The sequence below is a fragment of the Prorops nasuta genome, unplaced genomic scaffold, assembly GCF_024137725.1.
Source record: "Prorops nasuta isolate Cenicafe-Biocafe unplaced genomic scaffold, Cenicafe_Pnas_1.2 PNAS00018, whole genome shotgun sequence".
NCBI classification, from domain to species: domain Eukaryota; kingdom Metazoa; phylum Arthropoda; class Insecta; order Hymenoptera; family Bethylidae; genus Prorops; species Prorops nasuta.
This window is the reverse complement of record NW_027116815.1, coordinates 5,131,505-5,145,018: the sequence shown is the minus strand read 5'-3', so window position 1 is coordinate 5,145,018 and position 13,514 is coordinate 5,131,505. Positions and strand designations below refer to the sequence as shown.

At 38.4% G+C, this 13,514-nt stretch overlaps 1 protein-coding gene across 1 annotated transcript in view; it reads left to right on the top strand.

Moving 5' to 3' along the window:
- toc (toucan) overlaps nt 1-13,514 on the top strand; it is a 38,030-nt gene that overhangs the window by 15,033 nt on the left and 9,483 nt on the right. The window contains exon 7 of the mRNA XM_066738521.1: nt 12,456-12,560. Coding sequence (XP_066594618.1) covers nt 12,456-12,560 — 105 coding nt within the window. The remainder of the gene's footprint in view (nt 1-12,455; nt 12,561-13,514) is intronic.

The window sequence follows — 13,514 nt, the reverse complement described above, 5'->3', positions numbered from 1 at the left end:
ATCAATTTATATTCTACTATTTAAAGAACTAAATACATAGGATGCTACAAAAGGAACGACCTAGACCACGGCCATAAAAATCTGTTCAATTTCGCAACCTTAAAAGGTAGGAATTTTTTGTATAAGACCCTTTTGAGGCGCCTTTTGATTTGCGCTCTGATAGGTCTTCTACGAAAAATTAATATTTCTTCTAGTTAGAAATATGAATAGGACTTTATGTCCATTGTGTAGGTCGTTTTATCTGGTGGATCTATATCAGTAAAACTACAAACTATAAAAATGTTTTTTTTATCAATTTGCCCGTTCTGTGAAAATTATTAAAATTATCGACCGAGAAAATGGAATATCCGCATAATAAATATACTTATTAGGAGTTGAATTTATTTGATTAAAACCAAATTTATTTTACTGAAATCATTTAAATAAACTATTCATTTAATTCCATAAATTTTTTATGTCAGTACAGTTTTTTAATTAAAAGAACAAATCATTTAATAACGTATTTTTAGTTATTGGAAATGTATAATATAAACTAGCATCGATCTAGTACCGGAGATTAGGAAAACAGGAATCCCATTTTTTCGAATATTTCAATCATCGATTTTTCCGGAACAGATTTGGTGCATGCCAGTCTACACTCTTAAATATATAACAATGTACACTGCAATATTGAAAATTTCGGAAACTTTTTATTTAAAAAAGCATTATAGGGTGGGCTTTTAAAAAAACTTTTATAAATCTATCAGATGATATCTTTGAATTAACCTTGGATGGAGTTTCAAAGGCCATATGAAAGTTACGCAATAGTGTAATATTACCAGTTACAATGAAACTATTTGTACCTCGAAATTGTTACAGTAATAATTACTATACGAACATAAAATTCACGTGTCACCATTGAAGGTTGTAAATTTGACGTGTGAAATTTATTACAACTTTTACCCTAATCACCACAACTGGTCTTTTCCGTGTAGCTCGTTTAAAGAGCTCTCCAAAGCACAATACGAATGTATCATTTTATCTAAACGTTCACGAGTCACGTCAATTTAAAATTAGAGGTAGGTGAATAAATGCGCGTTAGTATGCGTAACAATGATTATTTTTTCTTTGAAGCAACAGCAAGTGAATTCCAGCAAACATGTTTATTGTGCTCGGTGTAAGACATTCAAAGCGAAGAATGTCAAATCTGGGAAGAATTTATTATTGAAGATTCGTCAAAGATAGAATGGATAATTTATTCAAAAGCTGCTTGTAAGTTGGTTGGAAAACTGTAATCGATTGTGAACCGTGAGTCACGGAGCTTCGAACTATGATACGTTTGTGTGCAGGTTGCTGCAAAAACCTTTAGCGATGGCAAAATTACACGTTGGTTTTTCCAACAGCCATCGCGCATTTTAGACACTTGCGTGTTTATAAATTGATTGTAAACCTCGATGAAATGGGGCATATAGAATTTTATTCGTGCCATAAAACGTTTGCTGGTGGCAGCAGGTACCTCGTATTCATCTCGAACGATTCAGTTTTGCCAGCATGAGACGAAGCCATGACTCAGGTGGTTTATTTTCCTCACTTGTTGACACAGCGCGTTGTATTAGTATTAGATCTTAAACCCTCCATAAAAGCAGGTCAGGCGATAATAAAATTTTAACGTTCTTCTGTATTCCAATCCAACGACCCTAAAGCAAAATCAACGATCCAAAATAGAGATGCTGTCGAAGGATAATGTTGGATAAGTCGGCTGGGATAAACCTTGGTACCTGGAGGACTCTGGAGATTTCAATGAAAAGCAAGAACTGCAGGATTTAAACAGCTGGACATGTTGATTCGCCAAGCCGGAAGTCGCCGACGAAGCTGAAGCCCTTGACCTAAGCCAAGGGAAGAGACAGGTTTGAGATTTTGAGAGATATGGGAATAGAGGGGAGAACGAAGGGGAAGAAGAAGAAGGAATAATAATATGGTAGTAGGGATGGATGGAGGGCAAGGGGAGAGGAAGGAGTGTCTGTAAAAAGAGGAGATCAAAAATGTGCTCTAAAGGGAGGCGAGGAATAAAAGGGGAAACTGTGTGGCATGTGAGAGAGGATGGAGAGAAAAGCATAAAAGCAAATTAATGAGAGATAAAAAAAAGAGTTGGAAGCGTAGTTGAGGAAAGGAAGAATAAGATGAAGAAGAGTACGAGGATCCTGCCCCTGGTCCGGCGCCACTGGACAGCTTCTCGTTTGGTTTCCATCGGGACCAGCCAGCTAACATCGGCAACAGCATCCAGTCGGCAGTCCTCGGCGGACCTCGTGCTCGTTCGGACGCCCTGTGCTCGATCTTCGCCTAGCAATTCTTGCACTTCCGTCTCTCTTTCTCTCTCTATTTCTTCTCCGGCTCGACCCCTCTCCTCCTCTTACATCTCCACCCACTCTTTCCATTTTCGTCATTCGGGTCACCGGGTACCCAAAGGGTTACCACCGTTCTTCGTCTCGCTCCAAGAATACCAACGGATTTGCTCGGGATACCAGTGCAAAGTGAACCGACAGCTGCTGCGAGGCAGGTGTACCACAGGTGAATCCACCAGCTGTAACTTTGACCTGCCCCTCAACTTTACGTACCTTCCACCCCAAAACTCCTCCTCCACTTCTCCCAGTTGAGAACAATTTCAAGAATATTTTCTACATTTTTGCAGACTTTTGAACACTCGTCAGTGGCCCGCTTAACCCGAAGATCATCGATCTATGCGAGAACAGCCTGCAGGATGATTGGTGAACGAGTGAAAGAAATGTACTTTGGAGCACGAATCGACAAGTGCTTCGTGAATAAAGATCAGCTTTTCTGAAGGAATTGAGACAGAATTTAAAGAACTTTTTTAATCCACTCTCGAAGACATGCTTTGCGGCATGGATGAAGAAGTGGCTGAGAACTCAAGATTGCTCCCTAGGACAAGTATTTGAATGAGGTGTGAGATGGAAGGCTTCGATCAGACTCTGAACCAGAAGTGAGTGTCTGAACGAAGATGAATTTGAAGAAACGTTGAGCAGCCAGTAAGATAATTTTGGGCAGGTTCTGTGACTCCACCACCTTGAACCAAAGTGGCGATGAATTGGAAAATAGATGAAGATTCCAAGTACGGTAGGGTGGCTAAGTAAATGGCAAACGCGAGCTCGACCATAGGATTGAATGGATAATTGTGAATGTGGTCTGAGAAAGGGAAAGACGAGTTTTTGTGCAGATTTGCCAGCTGACAAACTGGTGAAAATTACATCACAGCATCGAATTTAGCAGAAACTAAGAAATTTATCTATAATTGTATTTGAAAATACAATCTATATGAGACTTTATATAAAATTAACGAGTCTCCTTACTTCTTAATAGTCCTGATACCACTGTAAGCGAAAGGCGTGAAATTTCAGACTGGACCGAACGGTTAATTTTCTTTGTTAACCGTAGTAAAGGAATTTTCTATGCAATTGGACGATTTAGAATTGTTTTGGTATAATTGTGAGCGGCTCATCTAGACATTTTGTAAAAAAACAAGAACGAAACAAGGAATTTGTAATGTGATGCGACGATGTGTATTCCTGTGCTGTGAAAAAAGTCATTAGACTGTATCAGTGACCTCGTTTTGGCCTGTCACTGTGGCCGACACGCATTTAGCACAGCACATCTCTGATCGTGTGCGGTTCATCAGTTCCCCTCCTCTACCCTTCGCAGGGACAACGGGGAGAAACTGGAACATCCAATGAAGTTGCTTGGATAGCTCGTGCCTTTATCAATGAAACCTTTCTCGAACAAAAAAAAGCCAACTCGACCATAAAACTTTGTCATGGTTAATCTTGGGTCCAGAAAACTGATCTCACTAATAAAATAATAATTAAGCGAATAAGAAATCATGGCTGATACGACCACTGTCAAAGGCCTAATGTACGAATTCTCAGTATTTAATTCACTGCAAGAATTAAAAGCTATATAGCTGAAATAACTAGCAATATTTAAAAATTTCAACAATTGGAGTCTCGGCAAAAGCATTGTAAAAGTAATTGTCTTTAATATCTTTTCCAGGGAGAAGTTAAGATTTACAAGAAAAGAGATGTGGATGTATGATTGAATCAGAACAAGAAAATGTGGATTTGCATAAAAATGGTTGAATTTTGATGAAGTTTGGTCAAACTATTAGCAGTTTCCAGTAAGGCCAGGTCAACGGCATTGGTTTATTTCCGGCATTGGCTTTAGCACGACACCTAGAGAGGTAGAAGAGAATGGGAGAATAAGAGAGAGATAGAAAGGAGTGGAAGGGATACAAGGAGGAGGAAGAAGAAGAAGAAGGAGTGGAATAAGAAGAGGAGAAGGAGGTGAATAGCATGTGAATACCGAATATACGTGCGTTTGCTATTATTCCAGTGTGAACGGCGCCGTTGGCAGGATCCCCACTTTCTGGTGATTCGGGCAGGTGCAGCCGGCGACCACGTGTGTATCTCCAAGGCCGACGACGACCACGCTAAAGCTAGAGTCGCTGGCCGTGCTCGACTTACGCAACCAGCTGCGGAATCGGATGGCGTCGCTGCCGATTATGCAGCTGAAAGAAACTCACTTCGATTCCAGTTGGAGAACCCCGACTGTGTCACAGGTACACTCACCGTGAACCGACATCGTTAAATACCTGGGGATACTCAAGAGTTCACGAAAACAATCGACTTCCGGTGGAGAAACATGTTAAACAGTGGTTGGATTTGAAAGCAGGCAAATTTTCATGAAGAGAGAAGAGATTTGTACATGAAATTCGTAATTCGAAGGATTGAAGTGTGAATGTTTTATGATAGACTAGGTTAAAATATTTGGAACAGTGATTGAATTGGAAGAGAATAAATCTTGATGGGAAATGGATACATATGGGGATGTGTAATTGGTAATTTTTCAATGATGCTGAAGAGTAAATGTTAAGTAATAAACTGGAGAAAAATATCTACAACAGTGATTGAATTGGAATAATATAGAAGTTTGAGAAAGAATAGAGTAATTGCACATTTTTCTTGATGGAGTGATGAAAAACTTAAAAACCGAATAGTTGATAGAAAAGACAATATGCTTAACTGGAGAAAAACACGTAAAATAATTAGTAAATGGAAGGAAATTGAAAAATTAGAAATGATTTTTACAGTGTCAGAAGAAGTTAGAAGCTGAAGATTTAAGGGCTCGTGTAAACAGATAATGGGAAAAGGAAAGGCTTTGGGAATGGTAATTGAAAGGGACCATGAAAAGAGTTCCGAGGAACGTGCGAGGAACGTGCGAGGAATCAACGAGGAATGAGTTTCTGGATTCGAGCCACCAGAAGTGAGAAAAAAGGAAGAAACTTTTGTATTTCAAGGACGTTCTCTTCGAGTTGTACGATCTGGAATACACAAAGTTTACTGACCAGCGGTTACCGCCGAGGGGAAATCGAGCTGTTTTGGGTTACGATGAGCAAAATGAAACAGTTGGTATTTAATACTGACTTGGGACTCAAGGACGCCACGTCGTAGCTTAATCGATTAGTCGTTCAGTGATCAACGATACCCACGTAGAGGTGCAAATTTTCTCAGCTGTTGAAGTAAAATTTCGCTGCGATGAAATATTTTCGACATTGGAAATCGTTGTTGCGGACATCCGGAGGCCCCATGATGGCTTCCGGTTCTCTTGAGAACAGCTGAGCGTGAAAAGCTTGGAGATTGATTGTGATAATGGGCCACTGGTGATAAAAGAGTGATCGAAATGGGCCAGCAGGGATCAAAAGTTAACGGCGGACCGAGCCTTCGCACGGATTTCGTCAGGGATTCTGCGAAAATGCGGCTAGGGAGCTTCAAACGAGGTAGAAAATACTGTTGCAAAAATATGATAATTCGCACTAATATTATTCCTTAATTCATTCACAGATAATAGAAATTTTAACAATTTTTTTAACTCTATAAAGGTGAATCGATTTATCCCAACTGAAAATTTGACGATACTTGGACATGTTTGGATGGTTCAATGAGAAGTTTGGGTGATGAATTTGGATGAAAATTGCACACAGTGTATGAAGAATATTTTAAATAGATTGTAGTCAAGTCATTCTGCAACTAAAAGGAAATTTTATATCGAATTAAGGAAGATTCAAAACTTGATTTAGAATAGTAAAATAAGTCAAAGCTTGTCTGCATATTCGACAAAGGATATTAGTCTTTTTTGCTGTGGAGTGGAGGAGAAATAGATTAAAAAATTTATATTCCAGTAATTTCATAATAGAGAAATATATACTCCAATAGATATACATAGATATACTCCTACTCGTTGCTCGTTAGCCTTCCCACAGTCGCCATTGCATTCAATGTTCTTTATCAACACAATTACCACCGAATGAGATTGGCTTAGAAAAAACCGATCTGAGGTACGGAAGTCTGAAAGGGTAAAGGTCGAGTGAATTTTTTTCAAGGAAACGGATTCTCACACGAGGTATCTTAGTTAATTCTATGGGAGAATTGCATTGTACACTGAAAACCACGTTAACCACCAATATCAAATTTTCTTCTTCAGCAAAACTAATCAGAATTCTTAATCTCATTTCAATTGCATTTTGCAGACCTAATTTGATTTCAAGTGGAGTTTTAAAGTTATAAAACGCCTGAATGGGACTGAATTAAATTTTCAACAAAAATTTTTAAGAGTGATAAAATTTGTGATAAAAAACTGGAAAAGTTGAACGAATATTTTTCACGAATAAATTTTCAAACCTTTGAAACATTCACAGAATAAAATTTGTTGTTGTTTTTAGCTTTAAACCAGAGACAATGATCCGAAGCTCGGATGTCTGGAGGGGAAAGTTTGAGTGTATTTTTTTCAAGGAACGGATTCTCACACGCGGTAATCCTTACCATGGGAGGATTACAATGTACACCGAGAGTCACGTTAAGCAGTAATATCGAATTCCCTTTGCCTCTTCCGTCCACTCATAAACCTTCCCAATGGTTTCTTGCGTAGAAAGTTCGTGTGCGGAAAAGCGAGAAATCAAAATTCTCAACCGCATCCCATTGCAATTTGCATACCCGATTTTATTCCAAAAGGATTTCAAAGTCCAAACACCACTTGAATCTCAAATCATTCTACAATCGAGTATCTTCGGTGGTATATACAAACGTTTCATAATTATTATCTTTTTGTACCGGAAACGGTTATTTTCCATTTCTTTTCCAATGAGAACGACACTAATTTCTGAGCATTCTCTATGCAGGAAGAATTGTATAATTTTTTAATCCTATTTTACATAGACTTCTTCGTTCTTCGATGTCATTTTTGGATTCATCTTTGAATTTTATTTCTGAAAACGTCTGATAATCGCTCACACTTTTCCTCTTTAAATCAATTGTTACTTCTCCTTTTATTTAATTTTTACTCTTCCATTTTATTTTTAAATATATATATTATTGAATTCTGTAATATTCGTCCTGTGAAACTAATCTAAATTGACCTTTGTTACGCCCACGCAATTCTTTTTGGACTCCAAATTACCAAGCCGTCCATTCGGTACCATTCGTCCCGGTAGCTTTGCCAAAGGGGACCCCTCTCAGAAAAAATATATCAGTTGTAAAACTATTTTTGACCTTTCCACAATTAGGGTGCATTCATCATAAAACTAATATACTCCATTTACGACAGAGACATAAGAATATTTCCATTAATTATGATAAATATTTCTCAGCCATATTTGTATTTTCGATTAGTATAAAACATTCGAGAAGCACTGCACTCATCGAAATCACTGCTGTTGTAAACATGTTTATTGCTGCATTTGTTTTTCTCGAAACCTTTCTCATGTCATAAAAGGCAATAATGAAATAATTGAATCATCCGCGTCCTTTCGTACGGTTTGAAGAATTATATGGAGATCAAATTAGGGTGAAATATAACCTTGTTTTTAAACGTGTTTAAGGAGTTAAAACTTATTATTGTTTATGCCTTGACGTTTAACGGTTCTTTCGGAACCCTTCCCCGACTAACCAATGAAGATTTTATGAAACGCATCTTATGGTGGGTATAATGGGAAGCGTATAATTAAGGGTATCTCGTATCAACCAAGCAACCATGAATAATTCGATTATGCGATTATTAAAATAATGGCGATCCCAGTTATTACGGTAAATCTCGGTTGATCTCGCTTGGCAAGGTTATAAGTCAGAATCTGATAATTCTTATTAGTGCCACGTTATTTACCAACTGGCAAAAAAAGCAAAACTATTTGCATTTACAAATTTTATTCAACAAAATTACACGTGTTAATTATAACGAAGAATAAAGTGAAAATTTGTTCAAGTGGGAACGGTGTATGGTTAATTTTAAAGCTGTTTTATGGTGTTGAGTCCAGGCATTTGTTACGTACACCAGACAAGCTGGTTATCTCTCGAACGTGGTAGGCCAGCTTTAAAAGTCACCACGTGCATCGTGCTCGGATGCTCGATGTTTGTAAAGATCCAAAAAATTTGAATGTCTGAGTCGGAGGATCAACGAATTTCAATCCACTCGAGGCAACTCGGTAAAATCCTCAACATTTTTCTTCTTCCCTTTATTACCAAAAATCTACTTCGAAAATTCAATAATTTCCAAAAGACTCGTGTCTCGCTTTAAAGGAAAATTGGATGAAAAAGAAGAAAAATCAATTGGTACGAATAAGCAAAGAGCGAGCGAATAGCAGACGAATGTCTGCAGTCGGAAGTGTTTAGCCAGCACATGCATATTTAATGGATCAATTGGATGGAGAGGGTAAGGCGTGACAGGGGCAAAGCTGCGTACTTCCGGTTGCGAGATTCAGCGGCCCCAAGGTACCCTCTCCCTCCACGCGAGAACACCCACGCCAATAATGCAAGCCGTTATATCGTGCAGCCTTAATGGAAAAACAAGACCAATACCGCAACATCTCGTGTTCGTTCACTGGGAAAATCTAAGCTGCCCATCTAAATCTTACCTACACTCTATTCCCCCATTCCTCCACATTTTCCGTCCCAAGTAACACGATCCTACAATCAAACAATACGACATTTATCAGTTCTATCTAATTCTCTCCAATTAAATACTATAAAAATAACTCCTATAATCTACTGCATAATACATTTAACAATATAATACACTTGCATAGCGTCGTTTGAATAAGCTGTGACAGTGAAAAATGCTTCCACCATTTATCAACCCACGAACTTGTTATTGTTAAATATTTTCGACATTTTCTAGAAACTATAAATTTAATTTTATTGTTTTTCTTTTATCCTATTCTTTTTTATAAAAATAGATTCTTTTATTAAAATATACACTTGCGTAGCGTTATCCGAGTAGGATGTGATAGTGAAAAATGCCAGTACCATCTATCAATTCACAAACTTGTTATTGTTAAAGATTTTTGAAATTTTCTGGAAACTGTAAATTCAATTTTGTTGTTTCTTTCATCTTGCGCTATTCTTCTCTCCAAACGGATTAGTTTATGAAAATAGTCTTGATTTAACAGTTGGATTTGTTTTCCAGGATCGTAAAATTGTCCAATGTGGTATATTTCCATGGGAGCCTGTACAGTTCTCTTCCCACGTCCCAGGAACGTCCTGCATACATCCAAGTCTTACCCACGCCCGAGCGTTCAATTACCCAGCCGCGAGACACCGCTCGTTGCTTTTCTTATCAGAGACGCGTGTCCCGGATGAAAAATGGGGATAAATTGTAGACTATTATGAAAATAACGCTGGTGTCTCGTGGCATACGGCGAATAAATACGGGTGTACATACGCGTGGACATTGGGATTGGCAATTTTCCACTTTGGCCCGATTAAACGGGAGAATTCGCTGCATTTCTGCACGCGTGACGTATAAAGGCCGCTTGAAACTGCGATGTATTTTGTATTCGACGTAGCTCCGGCTTAGTATTGTACGCTGACACTGCGCTACCGGTTCGTGGCGTAACACTGCTCGGTGGTCCCGTCCCGCAAGGTGTGACACGACCTTAAGGGAGGACGAAGGTTGACTGGTCGGAGCGGTTAACGAGGAGAGGGAGAGGGAGGAGGAAGAAAATACGAGCGAATGAAAATCTTGCTTTTCAAGACTGTTGTTCCTTCGAGTATCACACGACCTTAGAGGAGGATGAAGGTTGACTCGTCGGGACGTTTAAAGATAAGAGAAACAAAGATGCAAATGGACAGAGAAGAAGGAAAAATAAAGATGGTTATCAGCGAATTAAATTTTTGTATTCTGCAACACTGTTACTCCTCAAGGTCTGACAGTACCTTAATGGAGGATGAAGGTTGACTCGTTGGAGCGTTTAAAAATAAGAGGAGCAGAGGGACGGAGGAGAAAAGATAACGATTGATACTAGCGAATTAAATTTTTGCATTCTACAAGACTGCTGCTCTTCAAGGTGTGACGGTACCTTAAGGGAGGAGGAAGGTCGATTCGTCGGAGCGTTTAAAAACAAGAAAAACAGAGATGTGGATGAAGACAGTGGAAGAGGGAAAAAAAGAATGATACCAACGACTGAAATTTTTGCATTGAGCAATCGTTGTTCCTCAAGGTGTGACGAAACCTTAAAAGATAGCGATGCTTCAAGCTTGACTCTTGGATCGACATAGCTCGAAGAAAATTTTTAGAACGGAGGAGGGATATTGAGTGTGGGCGTAGAAGGAACAGCGAGAAAAGCTTTGCGTACCGCGAGTGTTGTTCCTTCGGGCAGGTCGTAAGATTAACGGTACTCTCGCGCAGCCCCTTATAACACTGTACGAGTCCTCGTCCTCTTGTCCCAAGAATGGAGATTCTGTATTTTGCTAGCTTGGTTTTGTACCTGAGATACGACAGAGATAGAAATATCCAGACAAGGAGAAAGAGAGAGAGAGAGAGAGAGTAATAAAATAACGACAAAAGCACGGAGAAATATGCAAACTAATCAGAAACCTGCAGAATGCTAAATACAAAAAAACTTGTAATGGGAAGAAGGAAAATAACGTTGAGATAAGTTGGGATGAAAAAGGACAAAATGGAGTTTGAAATTAAAAATAGGGAGAATGAGATAAAACTAATAAAGAAGTATGGAAAAATCTGTAAAATAGTCACAAAACTGTACAACAGTACATATACAAAAAATGTGTAATAGAAAATAAAGTAGAAACGAGATTAGGCACGAAAAGGAATTAGACGAGGAAAGAAATTAAAGAAAGAGAGATATGGAATATTGTAAACAAGAAAAGGTTTGTCCCTCCATATTGTCATCCCCCCTCCATCTATTAGTACCTAGGGCTATTAGCAACACAGGCAGACATATATATATTTAAAAGTAGCCAAGAATCGGATCTGTCGGTCATTTTCGCCAGTTCCATCCGGTCGTTGTCACTCGTCTGTTTGGGTCCTGTTCAGTGTCTATTCCTGCGAAAGTGCGACTGTAGTTGTGTCTTCGTATGCACGTACGTGCGTTGAATCGTTTTCATCGATTCAATAGTAGCACCGAATCCGGCCAGCCGATCGTCCCGATTAATCGCAATAATCTTTCAGTGTACAGTGCAGTGCAATGCCACCACAACGTTCAAATGTTCCTATATCCGTTATGCCAATCGACTTTAAAATGGTTTCACCGAAATTTTTGGGTTACATAGCCCACCATGATAGTGCGTATTAAAAAACCGAATTTTTGATTATCTAATTTGTACGAATAAGTGCCTTTCGTATAATAGTATAATTTCAGTCACTTACCGATTTGTAATTTAAACGGAGAGTTGTCGATAATTTCCAGTCATGCTTATATACGTAGAATATTTTTCAAATACAATTGAAACTACGAAATAACGATATAATCCATAGAAAATGTTATTTATTTACTGTGCATGTTTGTTTTGACCATCGATCTACAATTTTATTATAGCGATTCGTCGTTGATGTTCAGCAAAGCTCGAATATCGTTCGCGTTAAGATTATTTTGTATAGTTCTTTATTTTCTCATTCTATACCTCTCGATTCATATTTCTACAAGATCATTCGTATTAAACAGGTTATTCTGCAGTGGTAAATTGCTAAGATTGTGTTGTTAGCTAAATGTTAGATTTAGTTACGTGCCAATTATTTTGTATATTTAACTCTGAGGATTTCTAAAATTTCTTTCCTTTTCTCTTATTAGCGAAGACGATAGATTTTGGTTTTGGTTGGGTTGATGAGAATTTGGCTGGATCGTAAGGAGGAAATTTGTAGGATTTAGCGAACGTGAACGATGGAAAATTATACGTTTTATATGTTATATGCTATAAGTATATATATAGATAGTTTTTATCAAGTAGCAACGATAAAACGGTTTGCATCGTACGGTACTTGAACGCGTACTGTTTCTATCTCTCTTTCTCTCTCTTTCTCTTTCTCTTCGCTACACGACTTCTAACGTAGCACTACCGGTTAGCTTGTAGTTTAGTTAGCGTTCAGCATGCTCTCGTTAACATCGCACATTCTCTTTGCAGAAAAGAGTCCGTCGGCCACACGAAAATCGGCAGCATTAACTAGGAGGCAGCCCAATAACAATAATAACAACAATCTCAACGCTAAACAACGCCCAATACAAAAAGGTAACCAGCAATATTTATCTTAAGCACGTCTCAATCCTTTAAAACTCTCCTAACGTCTCTGTTTACTTTGCTACTTTTCCTCAAATTTCTCGATCATCTGGAATCCCTCACCCGTCTCTTATAGCAATCCTTTTTTATTTATTGTAATTATCAGAAATTTGTTTAGCAATTTCTCCTGATTATTCTCAAATCTTCAGCACTCGTTAAGTTTCGTAAATAAAAAGTTTAATTTGATTTTTTTGGAAAAATGTTGCTACGGACCGAGAGCATGAAGAGTGTTTGTCCAAATTTTTTGCGAGCTTTCCAAACGGCACTCTATTATTGGCGAGAGGGCCCTACCATTTACTTTATTACTTCCTTCCTTCGCATTATGCGATGAATTCACGAGTAACAGGCCTCGACAATTCGCAAAGCCCTTGGCTAGCAGCAGCCTGTATTATTAAGATGAAAGTGGAACAGATAAGATTTATCTCGAAAAGCTTAGAATGAACCGAGGTGCACTTGAATAACTACTCCTCGGTGAAAGGACCTTGACCAGCTGTAAAATTATGCCATTTAATGTCACTGCTAAGCTGCGACTAAACGTCTTTCGATTCATCACGGATTTTATTCCCATTCCTCCTTTTTCATCTTCTTCAATGCCTCGATTCTCATTCACACTGATCTTATTCTTACTCCCATTTCTTTTTCCCAACGTAACGCTTCGGCTCCTCTCTCGTCAAATTTGTATTTTCTTTCCTTCTTTCCTTTTCTTATCGCTTCAATCACTTGCCAGATGTCCCTCGCGATTTTTCGTCCCAAATTTTCCATTTTCAGCCCTCGTTTCCTCAATATTCTTTCTCATCTATTTCTCGTTACGTTGGATTCTACTTTATCACCATTCAGCTCTATTTCTCACGTTGCTTATCAACTTTCTATTTCCAGTTAACGATCCTGCGTTAATATCAAGTGCGA